At 54.3% G+C, this 17,279-nt stretch overlaps 1 protein-coding gene across 8 annotated transcripts in view; it reads right to left on the bottom strand.

Annotated features, from left to right (window-relative positions):
• Nucleotides 1-17,279, bottom strand: part of RHBDF1 (rhomboid 5 homolog 1) — a 28,934-nt gene that overhangs the window by 7,165 nt on the left and 4,490 nt on the right. For 4 of the 8 annotated variants that reach the window (XR_014518980.1, XR_014518981.1, XM_083474705.1 and 1 more), the window contains exons 2-8: nucleotides 6,766-6,892; nucleotides 5,533-5,663; nucleotides 4,758-4,859; nucleotides 3,809-4,022; nucleotides 2,963-3,169; nucleotides 528-650; nucleotides 246-427 (exon numbers count right to left, since the gene is read on the bottom strand). Coding sequence is in view for 6 of the 8 variants with exons in the window: in XM_083474705.1 (XP_083330831.1) it covers nucleotides 246-427; nucleotides 528-650; nucleotides 2,963-3,169; nucleotides 3,809-4,022; nucleotides 4,758-4,859; nucleotides 5,533-5,663; nucleotides 6,766-6,879 (1,073 nt within the window). In the remaining 2 variants the exon portion in view is untranslated. Of the gene's footprint in view, nucleotides 1-245; nucleotides 428-527; nucleotides 651-2,962; nucleotides 3,170-3,808; nucleotides 4,023-4,757; nucleotides 4,860-5,532; nucleotides 5,664-6,765; nucleotides 7,041-17,279 lie in introns of all 8 variants that reach the window. The other 4 variants (XM_083474708.1, XM_083474707.1, XM_083474709.1 and 1 more) reach the window with 2 other exon arrangements.

Raw genomic sequence — 17,279 nt, 5'->3', positions numbered from 1 at the left:
CCCTGCAGCCGTCCCAGGGAGCCCCCTTCAAGTGCAAGCAAGGGGAGGCAGCAGGCAGGGAAGCTCGCTGTGGGGCAGCCCCACACGGGGTGTTGCAAAAGGCGGGCAAAGCTGCAGGCGCCAGAAGCCTCGCCTTGTGGCGCCCACTGGCCCAGAGAGGCTTGTCAGCCTTGCCAGCTGGAGAGAGAGACAAAGCATTGGGTAGCGTGCAGCTGGGACATGTGGCCAGCAAGCAGAGGACTCACAGCATCAGGTGACTCCTCTCCAGCTCAGTTCTGTCCAGCGCCCCCCCAGTGAGGCCGGGTTCCGGTTGTGGCTGTGGTTGCAGCTGCGGCAGCTTCGCTTCGGTGTCCTTGATGGCGCTTTCCGAGGGCGACTCAAAGACATCGTCGGGGTACGTGGAGAGCTCTTCGTGCAGGACTCCTTCCTGGGGAGGAGAGGGGGCACTCAGCTGCAGAAGCCAGGCCAACGCCGGCCAGGCTCTGCCTCCTCTGCCACCCCCAGTGCCAGTGCCGGCCCCTCCTTACCCGAGCAAAGAAGGAGGTGTCCAGCTCCTCTGGGAAGTCCCCCGTGTCTTCCTCCAGGAAGCTGGCCGGCGTGAAGCTGCGTTGCTGAGCCTGATGCAAGTTGCTGTCCCGCACGGACCGGCCCTGCCAGGGAGGAGAGACGGCAGAAGCCGTTGTGCAAATCCAGGCTGAAACAGCATTAGGAATGTATACCGTGCCCAGTTCTGGTCGCCTCAGCTCAGAAAGTGTGGGAATGTTCAGGGAGGCAGGAGAGGATATATTGTTTTTTAATATCCTTCCTAACTTGCACTATGTAGCAGAGTTTACATTCCCCCTTTTTACATGCACAGCAGATAGCTGGTTGCAGGCTTGTGTGAGCCTCTCACTGTTATACAATTAGTCTGTCTAAGACTGAATTGTACACTCCTGATAAATTCCCTTGAATCCCTCTTAAAAGGATGAAGACACAACAATCTTATTTAAAGTCAATAAAAGAAGTTTACTCACATCAGATCACAGTTTGATTCCTGAAGGCAGACTTAGTTACAAATTTGTATCTACCCCATATGGTGGAATAATCCCAGTGCTTCTGCTACCTGAGACCTAGTAGAGCATTCCTAGCTAAAAAGCTGGTCGAACGAAGAAGGAAAGGGTGCTGCGTGACTCGTCCTTTTGTTACCTGGACAGGTAAGGTCATGCCCACCTCTAGTCACATGCAAGGAAGGATGCTCCAGGAGGAAACAGGAAGTTTCGACTGGCTGGACCAACATCCCCTTGCATGTCCACTCTAGGAAAACAAGGAATGTTGTACTTGACTGCTCCCAGTGGATTACATCCCACAGAAAGGACATTGCAGAGTTGGAAAAGGTTCGGAAAAGGGTGACTGGAATGATCAAGGGGGTGGAGGGGGTCCCCCAGTAGGAAAGCTGGCAGCGTTTGGGACTTTGGAGTTTAGAGAAAAGGAGAGAAAGAGCAGACGTGGCAGAAGCTTATAAAATTATGCCTGGCATGGAGAAAGTGGACAGCGAAAAGCTTTTCTCCCTCTCAGCATCCAAACTCGTGGGCATTCAACAGAGCTGAGCGTTGGAAGATTTGGGACAGATAAAATAAAGTCCTTCACACAGCACAGAATTAAACTGTGGAACTCCCTGCCACAGGGATGGCCACCAACTTGGGTGGCTTTAAAAGAGGATTAGGTCAATTCACAAAGCAGGAGATTTCTATATAAAGGGGAAATCGATCAAAGAAATGGAATCAAAAGAGAAATTGGGAAACGTCCACGTTCCTCGGTTGACATGGCGGCAAGTTAGTGCTTTCCTACACAACGAAATTGTTCAAACCTCTGCCATATGTGAGCTTGCCAATTTTGAAAATGTAATTCTTATTTCTCCACGCTATTCAAAAGGCACGATTTCAAATATCTATAAAAATTTCACTCAAACATGAACCCAGACACCAAACAGGTTCAAGGATGTCATGGAACAGATTTAGAACCTGACACAAATGAAGACACTTGGGTAGCATTTTCCTTTTCATAATATATCTGCTAAAAATAAAGAATGGTCAATAAAGTTGATTCCTAAGTGGTCCAGGACTCCTAGAAGACTCTTGTACATAAATTCATCAGCATCAACAAAGTGCTGGAAGGGATGTTCAGAAATGACATCCTAGTTCGACCTCTGGTGGGGTTGCAGGCATGGCCAAACTTGGCCCTCCAGATGATTTGGGACTACAACTCCCATCATCCATAGCTAGCTGGACCAGTGGTCAGGGATGATAGGAACTGTAGTCCCAAAACATCTGGAGGGCCAAGTTTGGCCAAGCCTGCAACTAGCAACTAGGCATATTGTCACCAGACTCTGTCTGACAACGCTGTATTCTGAAAAATCTCTTACGATCTTTTTTTGAAGGTTAATAAAAAAATATTTTTTCAGCTTCCTGAGCTCAGGAACCAAGACGACTAAAACTTTTTAAAAGAATGGAGGAAAATATAATTTATTTAGGAGACCACTGCAAACAAATGAAAACATTAGCAGGATTTTAATCTCACTTGTAATGTAACAAACAATATGGATAATATGGATTGATATAAAATATAGATTACAGAATAATATGCAGTTTTAAATGTTAACAATAGGACCCATGAAGGCGATGGGGGGGGGGAGTTTGACGATTCAGATAGATATATAGATATAGATATAGATAGATGGGGATATGTATTTGGACTGTTACAAAATTATATTTGTAAAATCAAATAAAAATGATTTCAAAAAAAGAGTTTTTTTAAAGAAATGACTGCTCACAGTACTCCAAATGTCCCTCTTCCTTCCTTCCTCTGCTTGGCGCTTGATGCCCGCCCCCTGGACGTTCCGCCAGGCCCCCAACCAACCAAGGCGAGCAGGATTTCCTTGCTCAGTGAATGCCCCCCCTCCGCCAACCCCCCCCCCCCGCCTTACCTTCACCAGGGCTGCTGCGGCTCGGAAGCTCATCTTGGCCACCGACTCCCTTTTCCTCCGCCGCGGCCACCGGTTGAAGCCTGACCGGGAGCTGGTGAAGGAGCAGAGCGACATGGCCCCTGGCGTGGCCGGCGTGTGGGGCATGCTGCAGCCCTCGCTGTCCTCGGCCATCCGGAAGGCCCTTCCCCGCGCCAGGGGGTCGATGATCTGGCGGTGCCAAGGAGGGAGGGGATCGTTAGCTAGGGAGGGGCCTCGCCTCAGGCCGCCCTGCAGCTATGGAGACCACGGGCGGCTGCTATGCCAGAGGGCACCCAAAGGAGGGAGTCCGTCCCAGGTAATAATAATAATAATAATAATAATAATAATAATAATAATAATAATTTATTTGTATCCTGCCCTCCCCAGCTGGGGCCGGGCTCAGGGTGGCTAACATCATAAAAACAATATGCATAAAAACAGACATCAATTAATTAAAATTCACTAGCATTGCTAGTGGCCCCCAAGCCCCCAGAGAAATGAGGTCAAGGCATTATTTATGGCAACATCAGGGGTGAAATTATGTCAGTAGAAAGGAGACCTCTTGCTCACCTGGCATGGGACAATGGGCCAGGTGTGTGCAGGTGTGGCCTCCCAGACTCCTGAAAATGGGTTGTGCAAGCCCCCCTCCCTCGTTTGCCCCCCATGCCCCTGGCGCAAGACCAGGGGTGCCCTGGGATGGTGGGAAGGGTCTGCCCCCGGCCCAATACACCCTTTTCCCAGCGCCCAGGGGTCCCGTGGGTGCAGGGCATCTCCTGCCCCACGCCCAGCAGCCCCCTCGCCCCACAACAGGGCCCCGGAGCGGCTCACCCTCTGCATGCCCAGCTGGCAGGGTGGCACATAGAGCGGAGGCGGCGTCTCGGCGCTGGCCAGGGAGATGTTGTCCTGGCTGGGGAGGTCCATCTCTCGAATGACCTGGGGCTTCAGCTTCCCGTAGCGCAGGCTGCAGTGGCGAAGGCTCTTCCGCTGCCACTTCTGCGTGGCGTCGCTCTCCTTGCTGACGCCAAACCAGTCGGCCGTGCCCCTGAGAGGGGAAGCAGCAGAGGAGGAAGCAGCCAAACTCAGGGAGCCCAAGCAGACGGGCCCCTCCCGGGCCCCTGCGACGCTTTCGCCAGTCCCCCCACAACTGCAGCAAGATCCGACCGAACCCTCGCGCTCCCTCAGGCCGGACCAGCAGCAGAGTCGCCCCCCGGGGGGAACCGCTGGCAAGCTGGCCGCCGAGGTTAGCCATTTTGCTGCTGCTATTAGTGCGTCTGTCACAGGGTGGCCTGGGGGGTGGGGGAACCCCACATTAGTAGAGGTTATTCACAACCGGCAGGCAGGGACAGAGTTTTGGCTGCAGGCGGATGCCACAGCGCTGCACTTCTGAGCTCAATGCAGCGCTGTGGGAGCTGCGCCCGGGCAGCCTTCCCTCTCCCGGTGCCCATCCTTGCAGGGTCGGGGGGCACAGAGAGAAAGGGTGAGCCACAAGGGTCCCACCACAGGGCCAGAGACCACTCTGCAGGTCGGAGAACCAAGCCTGTTTGTGGACTCGCACTCGGTCCAAGCCGGACAATCCAAGACCCAGTTGGAAACCAGGCTGGCCCAGTTGCGCCAAGGCAAGTGGGTGGCAAGCAGTGGGGCCATGCCAGGTTTGGGGTGGGCAGGTGCGTGCATGTGGGGGGAGGGAGGAGCAGGCATTGCTCCTGGGGACCCACATGCACGTCACACACATGCACTGGGGCGGGGGGTGGGGGGGTCACACCAGCACTGCAGGTACCTGAAGACCGTTTTGGGCAGAGACTGGTGTCTCCTGGGGGGCCTCCTGCCCACCTGGCGCCCCTGAACGGGCAAAGTCTGAGTCATCTCAAAGCGGACCTGCCTGTTGCAAAGGAGAGAGAGCTGAGGGGGCGCCGGTGGGGGGGGGCAGAGGAGGCGGCCTAGTGGTGCCCGGGGACCCTGGCAGGGGCTTCCTACCCAAGACCCTTCCAAGGCTGGAGGGGTGGGGCAGGAGAGAAGGACCTTGGCTCCTTCCAAGAGCCTTTGCCAACCTGCTGCCCTCCTGGGGTTTGCGGGGAGAGCTCTGACCCCATTAGCCCAGTGCCCCACAGCTGCGCTGGCCCAGGGGGCTGATGGGAGTTGGCATCCCAAACATCTGCAGGGCACCAAGTTGGCAAAGGCAAAAGACCCAGGTGAGGAGGAGAAGGAGGATGTAACCCAGAAGAGTTTAGCCTGGAGGAGAGGAGGCCCGAGAGCATCTTTGGGTCTCTGAAGGGCCGTCGCACAGAAGATGGAGCGGGATTGTTTTCTCCTCCTCTGGAGGGCCAGGATTCGAACCCATGGCTTCAAGTTACAAGAAAGGAGACTCAACATCAGGAAGACCTTTCTGCCGACAGGGGAAGAGACTTCTTCCCTCTCCTTCCTTGGAGGGTTTTGAGCAGAGGTTGGGCGGCCATCTGCCATGGATGCCATCATTGGGGTTCCTGCATTTCAGGGGGTTGGTCTGGATGACCCTCAGGGTGCCCCCCCATCACGCTCTGATTCTGCGATCTTACCTCCGGATGGTCTGGGTGATGGAGGTGTGTCGCTGGAGGACGGGGCGCCGCAGGTCACCGAAGGGGGAGGGGAAGCGGGTGTGTTCGGTGGGCATGCTGACGCTGCGGAGGAAGGCCCGGTGCTTGGGGGGCTGCCGAGGGAAAACAAAAGGGGTTGGAGCAAAACTGGGGGGGGGGGCGAGGCACTGGCTGCAAGACTGCTGGCTGCCGGAGGTCTCAGGCATGGGAATCCCCCAACCCCTCACTGGTGGGGCACCCAATCCTATGGCCCTCTCCCTTCCAGCCTCACAGGGGAGCGTGGTCTAGTGGTTAGAGCAGAGAGACTGGGCACAGGGGTCCCCCACTCGGCCACGGGTGCGACTGTCTCTCAGCCTAACCTACCTCTCAGGGTTGTTGTGAGGATAAAATGGGGGGGCAGGGACCGCTCCTTGAGCTCCCGGGAGGAAATAGTGGTATGTAAATAATAATAATAATAATAATAATAATAATAATAATAATAATAATTTTATTTATACCCCGCCCTCCCTGAAAAGAAGCAGGCTCAGGGTAGCTAACACCAATAAAATCACAGTAAAAAACATAATTGGGGGGGAGCCAATTTAAAATACAGGTTAAAATGCAATAAAATAGGTTCTTTTTATCATATGTGGTGGTCTTGTGGTAAGGTTAAGGCTTGCTGGGAAATGATATACAACGAAATGAAAAGGATGTTTAAAATAATGTTTGTAAAAAAAGCCCAGAAGCTTTTCTCTCGAGAATTATAGGGGCAGAACTACATAAATTGTAAAGAAACTTATTCATGTGCGCGACTACAGTGGCAAGAACGTTTCTTGGCCCAAAAAGGAAAGAAGCAGAAGTCCCAGCAAAGGAAGAATGGATACAAAAACTTACTGGAATAAGAAGAAATCAAGATAACAAACTTTTTATAAAAGAATGGAAACGGTTTATTGGATATTTAGAGATAAATTGAAAGCAGATAACAACACTGGCAGGATTGCTGTAATAACCTGCAGTTACATGAGAGTACATATTCAAAGAAGATACCGTAAACGAGTGAGTTAAGTTAATTTGGCTGTGCAGAAGATATTGAAAATAAATTTAAGGAACCGCAGAGAGAGGGGGAAGGAAGTCAAGTTTTAAAATGTCAAAGTGATCGTAAAATTGGTGAAATGTATATATCTGAGAAATAAAAATTTAAATTTTAAAAGTGTAACAGATGATAAAAATGACTACCTGTGCCATGGCTGGTTCCTCAGCCAACACCGTTGGGGCAGGAATGTCCAGCATCAGCCCCGGGGGCTTCTTGCGCTGCAGACTGCTGGTGCTGGCCCGGCGCACCTCCGACATGGTCCTGTCAAGCCTGGGGAGGGCAGAGGAGGGGTCAGCAGGGGGTCTCCAAAGGCCTGGCTGGCAGCAGCAGCCAGAGGGCCGGCCAAGGGGGCTTCACACGGCCCCCCAAACATGATCTAGAATCCCAGCATTGCAGCCTTGGAAGGGAGCCCTAGGGTCTTATTAAAAAAAAAAGTTTTTATTAAATTTGACAGTTTTATATTCATCACAATCACCATTATCACATAAAAAGAAAAAACTTTAATTCCCCCCCCCCCTCCGTGACTTCCCTCAACTTCCTCTTCTGGTTCTCTAAGTATTTGCTTCTCCTGCATATCTGTTCTATCTGAATACTGCAACCTTTAAATTAAATATTGTTACACTTGTCATTTTTGTACCATCATTCTCTGCAAATTGTATCTTACACTTGTTTCTTTCCAGTTATCTTCATTTCTGTGTTTGTTTTGTAGATTGTGTTTACTCAAACTCTGCTAGTGAGTCCACTTCTTTACAATGTTTCGGTAAATGCAACATAAACGGTTCCCAGTCTTTTTAAAAGTCTCAATTGTCCTTTTGAGTAGATTTTCAAAGTGGAAAATTTAATAAAAATGAATTAAAACAAAAAGTCTGTAATGTCCTTGCCTCCTAGGATCATCCATTCCAACCCCCCTGCAATTCAGGAATCGCGGCTCAGGGACCGTCTGACGCTAAAGAGGCAGTGAGGGCGACAGGCCTGGGTCTCTGACAGCCTCCTCCCCCAGGTGGAGAGGCGTCCTCAAGCGTCCACCTCAGCCCTAGCCATTGGTCCTGCTGGCTGCGCCTGGAGGGAAGCAGGATGGTGAAGGCCGGCCTGTAATCTGGAGCAACCCCACCTTACGAGGCTGCCCTTCCACAGAAGGAGCCCGGCAGAGCCGTCTTTCCCATAGGGCTTAGTGGTGCATCGCGCCAGGGCGCAGGCCTCTCAGGGGCACCCCAGCAAGTGGGGGGAGCTGCGCGGCTTTGCCGGCGGCCTCCCCTTTCCCTGCATGCCCTCCAGCTGCGCCCCACCAACCATAAGACTGGCAGACGCACAGCTTCCCTCCCAAGCCTCTGCAGGGACCGCTCTACTCCCCAGGAGGTTTGGGAGGGGGGCAACTTCACTCCCAGGCATCTGTGGGGATCGCTCTCCCACAGCAGCATGGGGGGAATCGCCCCCCCCGGATGGCTGGCAGTGCGCAGCTATGGCCACCCCAACAATATCTGTGGTAATTTGGGGGTGCTGGGCGGATATTTGCACCCCAGCACCGCATCTTCTAAAGACGGCCCTGGAGCCCAGCAAGGCAAGGAAGACCCCCCCCCACACACTGGCCACATCCTGGCAGCCCCTTTGGCGGTGCCCACTGTCCAAGCCCCTCCAGGCAGAAATAAGCGTAATTTTTTTTTTTAAGGCGCACACAGATAGCAGTCACACAGAAAAACCGATCCATCCCCCTTCAGAAATTAGGAAATATTCCCTGAGGATAATACACTTCATTTGAGGTCACGCAACCATCCCAAAGCCATCTGGGAAAACCTTTCCCAATACTTCTTTTCACTTGCAAATCCTCCAATCCCTGTGAATAGATGAACTTCCTGGCAGGAACAGGCGACCCCTCTGCAAAACTAGCCTGGCAAGTATTTGTCAAAAGCAAAGCAGGCCTGTCAAAAGAGCATGAATAGGTGTAAGTCTGGGAAACGGAGTCAAGGACTCAGGTGCGCTTGTACCTGGGAAGCTGAGCGGCTTCTGAACAATCGAAACCTGGAAGTGAGTGTTTTGGTTTTCAAATGATTTTCGGAGGGTGAACATCCGGTGCGGCTTCGGATTGGCTGCAGGGAGCTCCTCTGGCAGAAGCCTCACTCTGGTTTTCAAATGGTTCCGGGAGTCAAATGGGCTCTGGGAATGCATTCTGTTCGAGAACCAAGGTACAGTGGACACTCGGGTTGTGAACGTGATCCGTGCAGGAGGGACATTCACAACCCGCAGTGTTGCGTCTGCGCATACACAGGTTGCGATTTAGCGCTTCTGCACATTCACAAGTGCCGAAACCTGGAAGTAACCCATTTGGGTACTTCTGGGTTTCAGTGCATCCATAACCTGAAAATGCTTAACCCGAGGTATGACTGTATGACTGTATGTACCAGTCCTAAGGAAGTGGCCAAGTAAGGCAATCAGCATCTTCAGGTCCCTTGACAGACAGGAGAGAAGCCACACTCTCGGATTTCTGCTGTAGATTCCTCTTCCTGAGATGCTTGTTGTCAGAGCTGCTTGAAGATCCTAGCTCACAGAGGATCACGCTAGCCAGCGGTCATTAAGTAAAAGTCTTTATTGAATTACAGTTTCCATTCTCACGCTGCTGCGCGCAACTCTACGCCTAGTGGCTAGGTCGGCGAAGCTCCGTCTGAGTCTCCGCCCTGTGTGCACCAACTTAATATCCTAGCCTTGCTCCACCTTTTCCTCCTGACTGTCCTCCTCTGGGTCCCTCTACCCCCCGGGGCTTCTTCCTTCCGGGATTCTTCTGACGCTGACCCAGACCCTCCTGCCTCCTTGCGCCGGGCTTTAGGACCTGGTTCCCTTTCGGGGCTGCTTACTGCGCCGCCTTCCTCTGCATTTGAACTTGGCGCGCGCGCCCAACCTTCCACTTTCCTCTCAACCGTTTCTTCGCTTCCCGATGGAGGTGTGGCCACTCCCGACTCATGTCCTCCCTCCTGTGGAGGTGTGGCCACTCCTGACTCATGTCCTCCCTCCTGTGGTGAGCTGCCAGCGCTTCCCCCCTGGCTCCCTTCCTCTTCCCTGCTTCCTGGCGGTGACGCTGGTCCCGATTTCCAGCTGCTCCCCCCTGAGTCCTCTCTGGCTCTGTCTTCCTGGGGTGCCCCCCTAGACTCCCCCCTTGCCCTCGCCACTGGTGCTCCTTTCTGTGAATCCTCTGATTCACTGGAAAGACTAGGAGATCTCGGGTCGTCGTCATCACTCATCTTTTCTTCTGCCTCCTCCCCTTCACTCTCTGTTTCCTCCCTTGCCCGTGCTTCTGCTCCTAAACCCCTGACATCCATCCCCCCCTCGAAGCCCCCCATTCCCCCCTCCCCTCCTTCCGGTGCTGGAGCTGGGTGCTGCTGTTGCAAAGGGACGAACGTCGGATATCGGTCGCTTCCCGTGTCAGGCCTCCATCTGAAGTCTCCCGGGTCTTCCTCCCTGCTCTCGTCGACGACAGTCACCTCCGCTTCCATCTCTGTGCCGCCGTGCTCGAAACCAGGGTCGTCCCCGAAAACGTCCATGTCCGTCTCTCCCTCACTTCCGCCTGTCGGTGTTGCTCGTCCTGGGCCTTCCAGCCATCGTCTGCGCCACTGCTCCTCTGGTCTATCGTCCCACCAATACGAGGGTTCTGATGCAGATCCCGAGGGTGACCCCTCCGGGGAACGGACGTCTCGTGTCGGTTCCTCGTCCGAGTCGAACCCCCGGAACGTGCTGGCCGAAAGCGTGGGCGTGAAAAGCCAGTCGTCGAAAAAGTCTGCTGGCATAGGTCTATGTGGGAAGAGGGCATGAAACTCGTCTTTGAGCAGAGGTTCGTCTAAGGCGTAGCCCGGCACCCAGCTGTTCGCACTGGCCGGGGTGCCCTCCTTGGCGAGAAAGTATTCTACCCCCTCTTCCCCCCATCTGGAGTCCAAAATCTCAGTGACTTCGTTGATGCGCTCCTTCTGTGTCACTCCCGCGTGCCCTGTTCTGTCTCTGGCCGGACTCGGCGCCGTTCCGGGTTCCTGGAACCTGTGCGGTGCCTTGTAGGGAGTGAGCACCGATCTGTGGAATACCGGATGCATTCTGGAACCCTCCGGAAGTGCCAGTCTGAAAGCTACCGGGTTGACCTGCTCTTCGACTTGGTAGGGCCCCAGTTGTTTATGCCCTAGTTTCTTCTTGGCCAACGACCTGGCCGGCACTGCGTGGGCTGCTAACCAAACCCAGTCTCCCACGTGGAGCTCTTCTCCAACCCTCCTGTGCTTGTCTGCTTGTACCTTGTATGCGTGCTTGGCCAGCTCTAGGTGGCGCCTCAGCTGATCGTGGACTTCCTGCAGCTCCGACGCGAACGCATCTGCTGTCTGCGGCTCCCCCTCCCCCATTCTTTCCAGTCCCGGGAAGGTTCTGGGGTGCCTCCCATTGTTGGCGAAGAACGGCGTGACCCCCGTGGACACGTGCTTCGTGTTGTTGTAGGCGAACTCGGCAAGCGGCAGGTAATCCACCCACGTCGCAGGCTGTTGATTTGCATAACATCTCAGGTACTGCTGCATGATGGCATTGACCCGCTCTGCTTGCCCGTTGGTCTGCGGGTGTCTCGCCGACGCCAGGTTGATCTTGACGTTCAGGAAGCCCATCAGCTTCTGCCAGAAATTCGAGATGAACTGCCGCCCCCGGTCAGACAGAATAGACCGTGGCAGACCGTGAACCTTGAACACGTGGTCTATGAACAGTTTGGCGGTTTGCTCCGCCGTGGCCACCTTAGCACACGGAATGAAATGCGCCATCTTGGAAAACAGGTCCACCACCACCAGCACTGCCGTCTTGCCCCTTGAGCTGGGCAGATCCGTGACAAAGTCCAGGGCCACCCTTTCCCAAGGTTCGACCGGAGTTTGCAGCGGTTCCAACAGTCCGGCCGGCGGTCTGTGCACTGGTTTGGCCCTCTGGCAGGTGTCACACCTCGCCACGTAGTCTGCGACCTCCCCTCTCATTCCAGGCCACCAGAAATCCCTGGCTACTAATTCCACCGTCTTCTCCTTGCCAAAGTGCCCGGCCGTGGGCGCGTCGTGCAGCTGCTGCAGCACCTTGGCTCGAAGTTCGTCTCCCGGCACGTAGATGGCCCCTTTACGGATGAGCAATCCATCTCTTAGCTGGAAACCGTCGGCCGCTGCCTTGCCCCTTTGCACCTCTGCCATCTTTGCTTGTGCGAAGGAGTCCCCCTGCAACGCTCGTCGCACCGCCTCTAGGTCCACGGTCGCCGCGGCGCACGCCCACACTGTTGGTGCGAAGATGTGCATGGCGGCCGCTGGTGTTGCGTCCTCCAGATACTGTGGCTTACGGGAGAGAGCGTCTGCCATGATGTTGGTGTCCCCCGGGACATACTCTATTCGGAAGTCGAAGTTTGCAAAGAACTCAGCCCAATGTATCTGCCTCTGGTTCAGGAACTGTGCCGTGCGCCAGTGCTCTAGATTCTTGTGGTCCGTGCAAACCTGCACCGTGTGCTTGGCGCCGATCAGAAAGTGCCTCCACGCCTTGAACGCTGCGTGAATGGCCAGCAACTCCCTGTCCCAGATGGTGTAGTTCTGTTCGGACTTGCTGAGCTTCCTGGAGTAAAACGCTCCCGGTCGCCACACCCCCTGCGGGTCTTTCTGCAGCAGGACCGCCCCCACGGCTCTGTCCGAGGCGTCTGTCTCCACCCTCATCGGCTTGCTGGGGTTGACATGAAGCAGCTGCTCTTCCGACGCGAAGAGGCGCTTGAGTGCCTGAAAGGACTGCTCCGCCTGCTCTGTCCAAACGAACTTCTTTTTCTTGGAGCTAAGCGTGTCAGTGATGGCCGCTGTCTGCATAGCGAAGCCCTTGATAAACTTGCGATAGAAGTTCGCAAAGCCGACAAACCGTTGGACCTCCTTCCGGTTGCGCGGACTCTTCCAATCCAACACCGCTCGAACCTTGGCGCTGTCCATGGCGAGCCCCTTGTCAGACAGCTTGTAGCCCAGAAAATCCACCTCCGGCACGTCAAATTGGCACTTCTCCAGCTTGGCGTAGAGCCTATGTTGCTTTAGCCTGCTCAGCACTTCCTTGACGTGTCCGTCATGCTCCTGCCGCGACTCCGAAAAGATCAGGATGTCATCTAAGAAACAGACGCACGTCTTGTAGAGAAGTCCCGCCAACACGTGATGCATAAACGCTTGAAAAACGTGGGAGCCATTTTGCAATCCAAAAGGCATAACTCTATATTCGTAGGTCCCCAGTGGCGTGAACATGGCTGTCTTCCACTCATCTCCTTCCCGCATGCGAATGAGGTTGTACGCCCCACGCAGGTCCAGCTTGGTGAACACTCTGCCCTTCCGTACCTTTGCGAGGAGGTCGTCAATACGGGGCATGGGGAAGTCCGATGGCCTAGTCAGACTGTTCAAAATCCTGTAATCCACTACCAGTCTTTTTTGGGGCGTGTCCCGCTTCTTAACAAAGAATACGGGACTGCCCCCCACTGCCCTGGACTCCCGGATGAAGCCGCGTTGCAAATTATGATCAATGAACGCCTTGAGTTCTTGCAGTTCGTCCTCTGACATGGAATACAGTTTCCCTTTAGGCAGCGCCGCCCCCGGCAGCAGGTCAATTTTGCAGTCATATGGTCTGTGAGGGGGTAGCCTGTCTGCCTCCTTCTCGCAGAAAACTTCCAAAAATTCAGCGTACTTGTGGGGAATCGCTTGCAGCGTGCCTAGCAGCAGCTGTGACTCCTCTTCCTCTCCTTCCTGCCTGGGCACGATGCAGTGTTCAGCACAAAAGGAAGAGCCGAAGGTCAGCTGCCTCTGGTACCAAGCCATCGCTGGGCTGTGCTTGTCCAGCCAACTCATGCCCAATACAATGGGCGTGTCAGATAGTTGAGTGACGTTGAAGCTGATGATTTCTCTGTGATTCCCAAGTCGCATCACCATTGGTGGCGTCTGCTTCACCACTTGCCCCCCGAGCAGCTCCCTGCCATCCACCGTGACAACCTGCAGGGGCAGTGTGGCCGGCAGCAACTGCACAGCGTGCCTGTCGACAAAGTCCTGCCCTATAAAGTCCGCATTGCTGCCTGAGTCAATGGTGATTGGTACGTCCATGGTGATTCCATTGGGCAGCTGGAGAGACGCTGTGAGCCTCACTACTGGTTTGGGCGGGAGGGGGTTCACGGGCTGTAAAATCTCTGGGGACTGCGTCACTAACACGTCTGGCTGGGCCCCAGTGCCTCTTCCTCCAGCCAGACAGCCTCGTTTCCCTGCTGTGGTCCTCCTTGCTGTGTTGCTGCAGTCACCATTGCTGAGGCTGCAGTGAACTTGTGGGGCCTCTGGGGACACTCTTTCGCCATATGCCCTGGCTCCTCACAGACGTAACACTTCCTGTTCCCTCTAGGAGGCTTCGCTTTCACTGCTGCCGGTGCTAGGGCTCTGGCTGCTGACTGAGCCCTTGCACCTCCCACCTCCATAGGTTCGGCTCCTCCTCCTGGCGGAGGCGTGGATTGCGCCCGCGCTGCTTCCCTGGGAAAGAAGGAGGGGCCCCCGGCTGGTTCGCGCCCTCCACGCCCTTCGTCCCTGTTCCACGGACGTCCTTCCAGCCTCACCCCCACTGCCAGTGCCCTCTGCACGACCTCCTGGGTGGTTCGGGGTCTCTCCCCCCTCGCTATCTCATCTTTAATCGAGTTGTGCAGCCCCTCCCAAAAGAGGTCTCTTACAGGAGCCGAATCTCTGTCCCATTCCAGGGCACTAACCAAGGCGAAAAAGCGGGCATGATACTGCCTGACGCTGGCCCTCCCTTGTCTCAGCCCATGCACCTCCTTCCGTGCAAGATCCACGTCAATACTTGATAAAAAACACCCATCCATTGCTTTAATAAAGGCATCTGCATTCTGTAGCGCCGGATCCTTATCTCTCCATAAATTGCGTAGCCATGCTCTCGCATCCCCATGCAGATGGGACATGATGAACCCCACTCTCTCTTGTTCATCTCTAAAGTCTTTATGCAGCAGTTGCAGTGCGCACAGTACGTCGGCTCTAAAGTTGGGATACTGTTGCAGGTTCCCATCGAAGTGAGAGACCAGCCCGCCTGTCCGTCTCGCCAACCCAATTCCCTCCTGCCGGGGTGTCTGCTTTGTCAGCACGTCTAACCTGACCTGGAGATCCCTGCAGGCTGCGGCTGCCTCCTCCTCTCTCTTCCTGGATGCGAGAGCCTCGGCGTTCAGTTGTGCCACCGCGTTTCTGAGTTCCTCTATCTGCTGCTCAGCCGTCATGTCGTCTGCCGTTCGTGAGCTCGCTAGTAGGCACCTGTGTCTCTCCCCTCCTCGAGGCTGTAGATGCCCACAAGTAGAGACGGAGCTTACTGTCAGAGCTGCTTGAAGATCCTAGCTCACAGAGGATCACGCTAGCCAGCGGTCATTAAGTAAAAGTCTTTATTGAATTACAGTTTCCATTCTCACGCTGCTGCGCGCAACTCTACGCCTAGTGGCTAGGTCGGCGAAGCTCCGTCTGAGTCTCCGCCCTGTGTGCACCAACTTAATATCCTAGCCTTGCTCCACCTTTTCCTCCTGACTGTCCTCCTCTGGGTCCCTCTACCCCCCGGGGCTTCTTCCTTCCGGGATTCTTCTGACGCTGACCCAGACCCTCCTGCCTCCTTGCGCCGGGCTTTAGGACCTGGTTCCCTTTCGGGGCTGCTTACTGCGCCGCCTTCCTCTGCATTTGAACTTGGCGCGCGCGCCCAACCTTCCACTTTCCTCTCAACCGTTTCTTCGCTTCCCGATGGAGGTGTGGCCACTCCCGACTCATGTCCTCCCTCCTGTGGAGGTGTGGCCACTCCTGACTCATGTCCTCCCTCCTGTGGTGAGCTGCCAGCGCTTCCCCCCTGGCTCCCTTCCTCTTCCCTGCTTCCTGGCGGTGACGCTGGTCCCGATTTCCAGCTGCTCCCCCCTGAGTCCTCTCTGGCTCTGTCTTCCTGGGGTGCCCCCCTAGACTCCCCCCTTGCCCTCGCCACTGGTGCTCCTTTCTGTGAATCCTCTGATTCACTGGAAAGACTAGGAGATCTCGGGTCGTCGTCATCACTCATCTTTTCTTCTGCCTCCTCCCCTTCACTCTCTGTTTCCTCCCTTGCCCGTGCTTCTGCTCCTAAACCCCTGACACTTGTATTATGCTTTCAGGTGACCTGCGGCTAATCACAGAATCATAGAGATGGAAGGGACTGTCTGAACAGCTCTTATTGTCAGAAAGCTCTTCCTGATGTTGAGTCGGAAAAGTCTTTCAAAGCTGCTACACACCTTTGTTTGGGGTCCTCGCCTCCTTGCAAATGGCAGTGGGAAGGAGGGCTCTGTTTCAACAGGAAAATAAAGATTCCCCCTTTCTTCCAGCTTCCGCTCATTCGTCTCAGACTGATAATGGACTTGGGAGGCTTTGAGCCCCTTGGGGAGCTGAGCTGTAAAAGCCAACCTCCAATTTTCATACAACAGAAGGAGCCCCATCGGGGCTTACCCTGCGCAGGCTAGTGCTGAGCCCCTACCTTTCGACTTGCAAGGTTCCCCACACAAACACACACACACTGGGTTGCAATTTTGTGGGTCAGCTTTGGATGGGAGAGGCAGCCCCCCATTAGCCTCTGCCAGCCCAATAACACAGCTCCCCCTCTCCCCGCCAAGTCCATGGCAGGAGACAGGCAGCAGCACCCAGACCCCAGAGGCTGCCCTTGGGACTGGCGTTCCCACGCTGCCGCCTCTGCAACAAAGGCCAGCGGCCAAGTTCCCCCTCCAGGCGGCTTCCTTGGTCCCACAGGAAAGCCAGGCAGGGGCTGCACATCCTGCCCTCCGCCTCTTCCTGCTGCCCCCAACAGACAACCAGGCCTGCAAGCTTCCTCTTCTGACATTGCCCAGGCCCCCACGCAGCCCCCCACCAGCAAAATGCCCAGGGGCCGCCCAGAATGAGAAAGGGACACGAGGGCCACGCAGCCCAACCCCTGCAACACAGGAATGGCAGCCAAGGGGTCTAACTCTGCGGGGGAAGATTCCTGTCGTTCCTCTGCCCCCTCCCCACCGGAAAGGGATGGTGGCTGCAAGCTCTGATCCCCCCCCCTTAACATCTGCAAAATGATTAAGGCTGATACATTGTGTTACAGGATTTTATATTATTTTTAAAGCTAGGTATCTTCCCTGAGCTGTCAAGTTGAAAGGATACATTCAGGCATAATATTTGCAACATTTAACAACTTTAAAGATGTGGGCCCCCCCCGTAATTTCCATAACAGTTGGAAGGACAAAAATATAACCTCCTATGACAACTCCTGCAACCCATGAGCGGATCGCTTTCAGACAAAGATCATGCATGGACAAATGTAAAGATCTTTGGAAAGTATTGATCGAAACCACAGTAACAAACGAATCAATGTATCTTCAAGGGAAAGAATAAGTAGATCCATTTGCATATATAGCTCTGTAGGCTTAATTGTATTCCATTGCTATTTTGTTATTGCTCTTTTCCTCTGCTTCTATTTATTTTTAATGCATGTAACCTTTTTATTCCCCCCCCCCCCGCCAATTTAACTCCTTGTAATACTCTCAATAAAATATGAGGAAACAAGAAAGGAGATTCCCACAAAACATTAGGAAGGCCTTTCTGGTGGTGAGAGCAGCTTGAGAGGGGAAGGGGCTTTTAGGGAG

The sequence above is a fragment of the Podarcis liolepis genome, assembly GCF_965112155.1.
Source record: "Podarcis liolepis genome assembly, chromosome: 14".
Lineage (NCBI taxonomy): Eukaryota > Metazoa > Chordata > Lepidosauria > Squamata > Lacertidae > Podarcis > Podarcis liolepis.
This window is presented reverse-complemented; position numbering and strand designations above follow the sequence as displayed.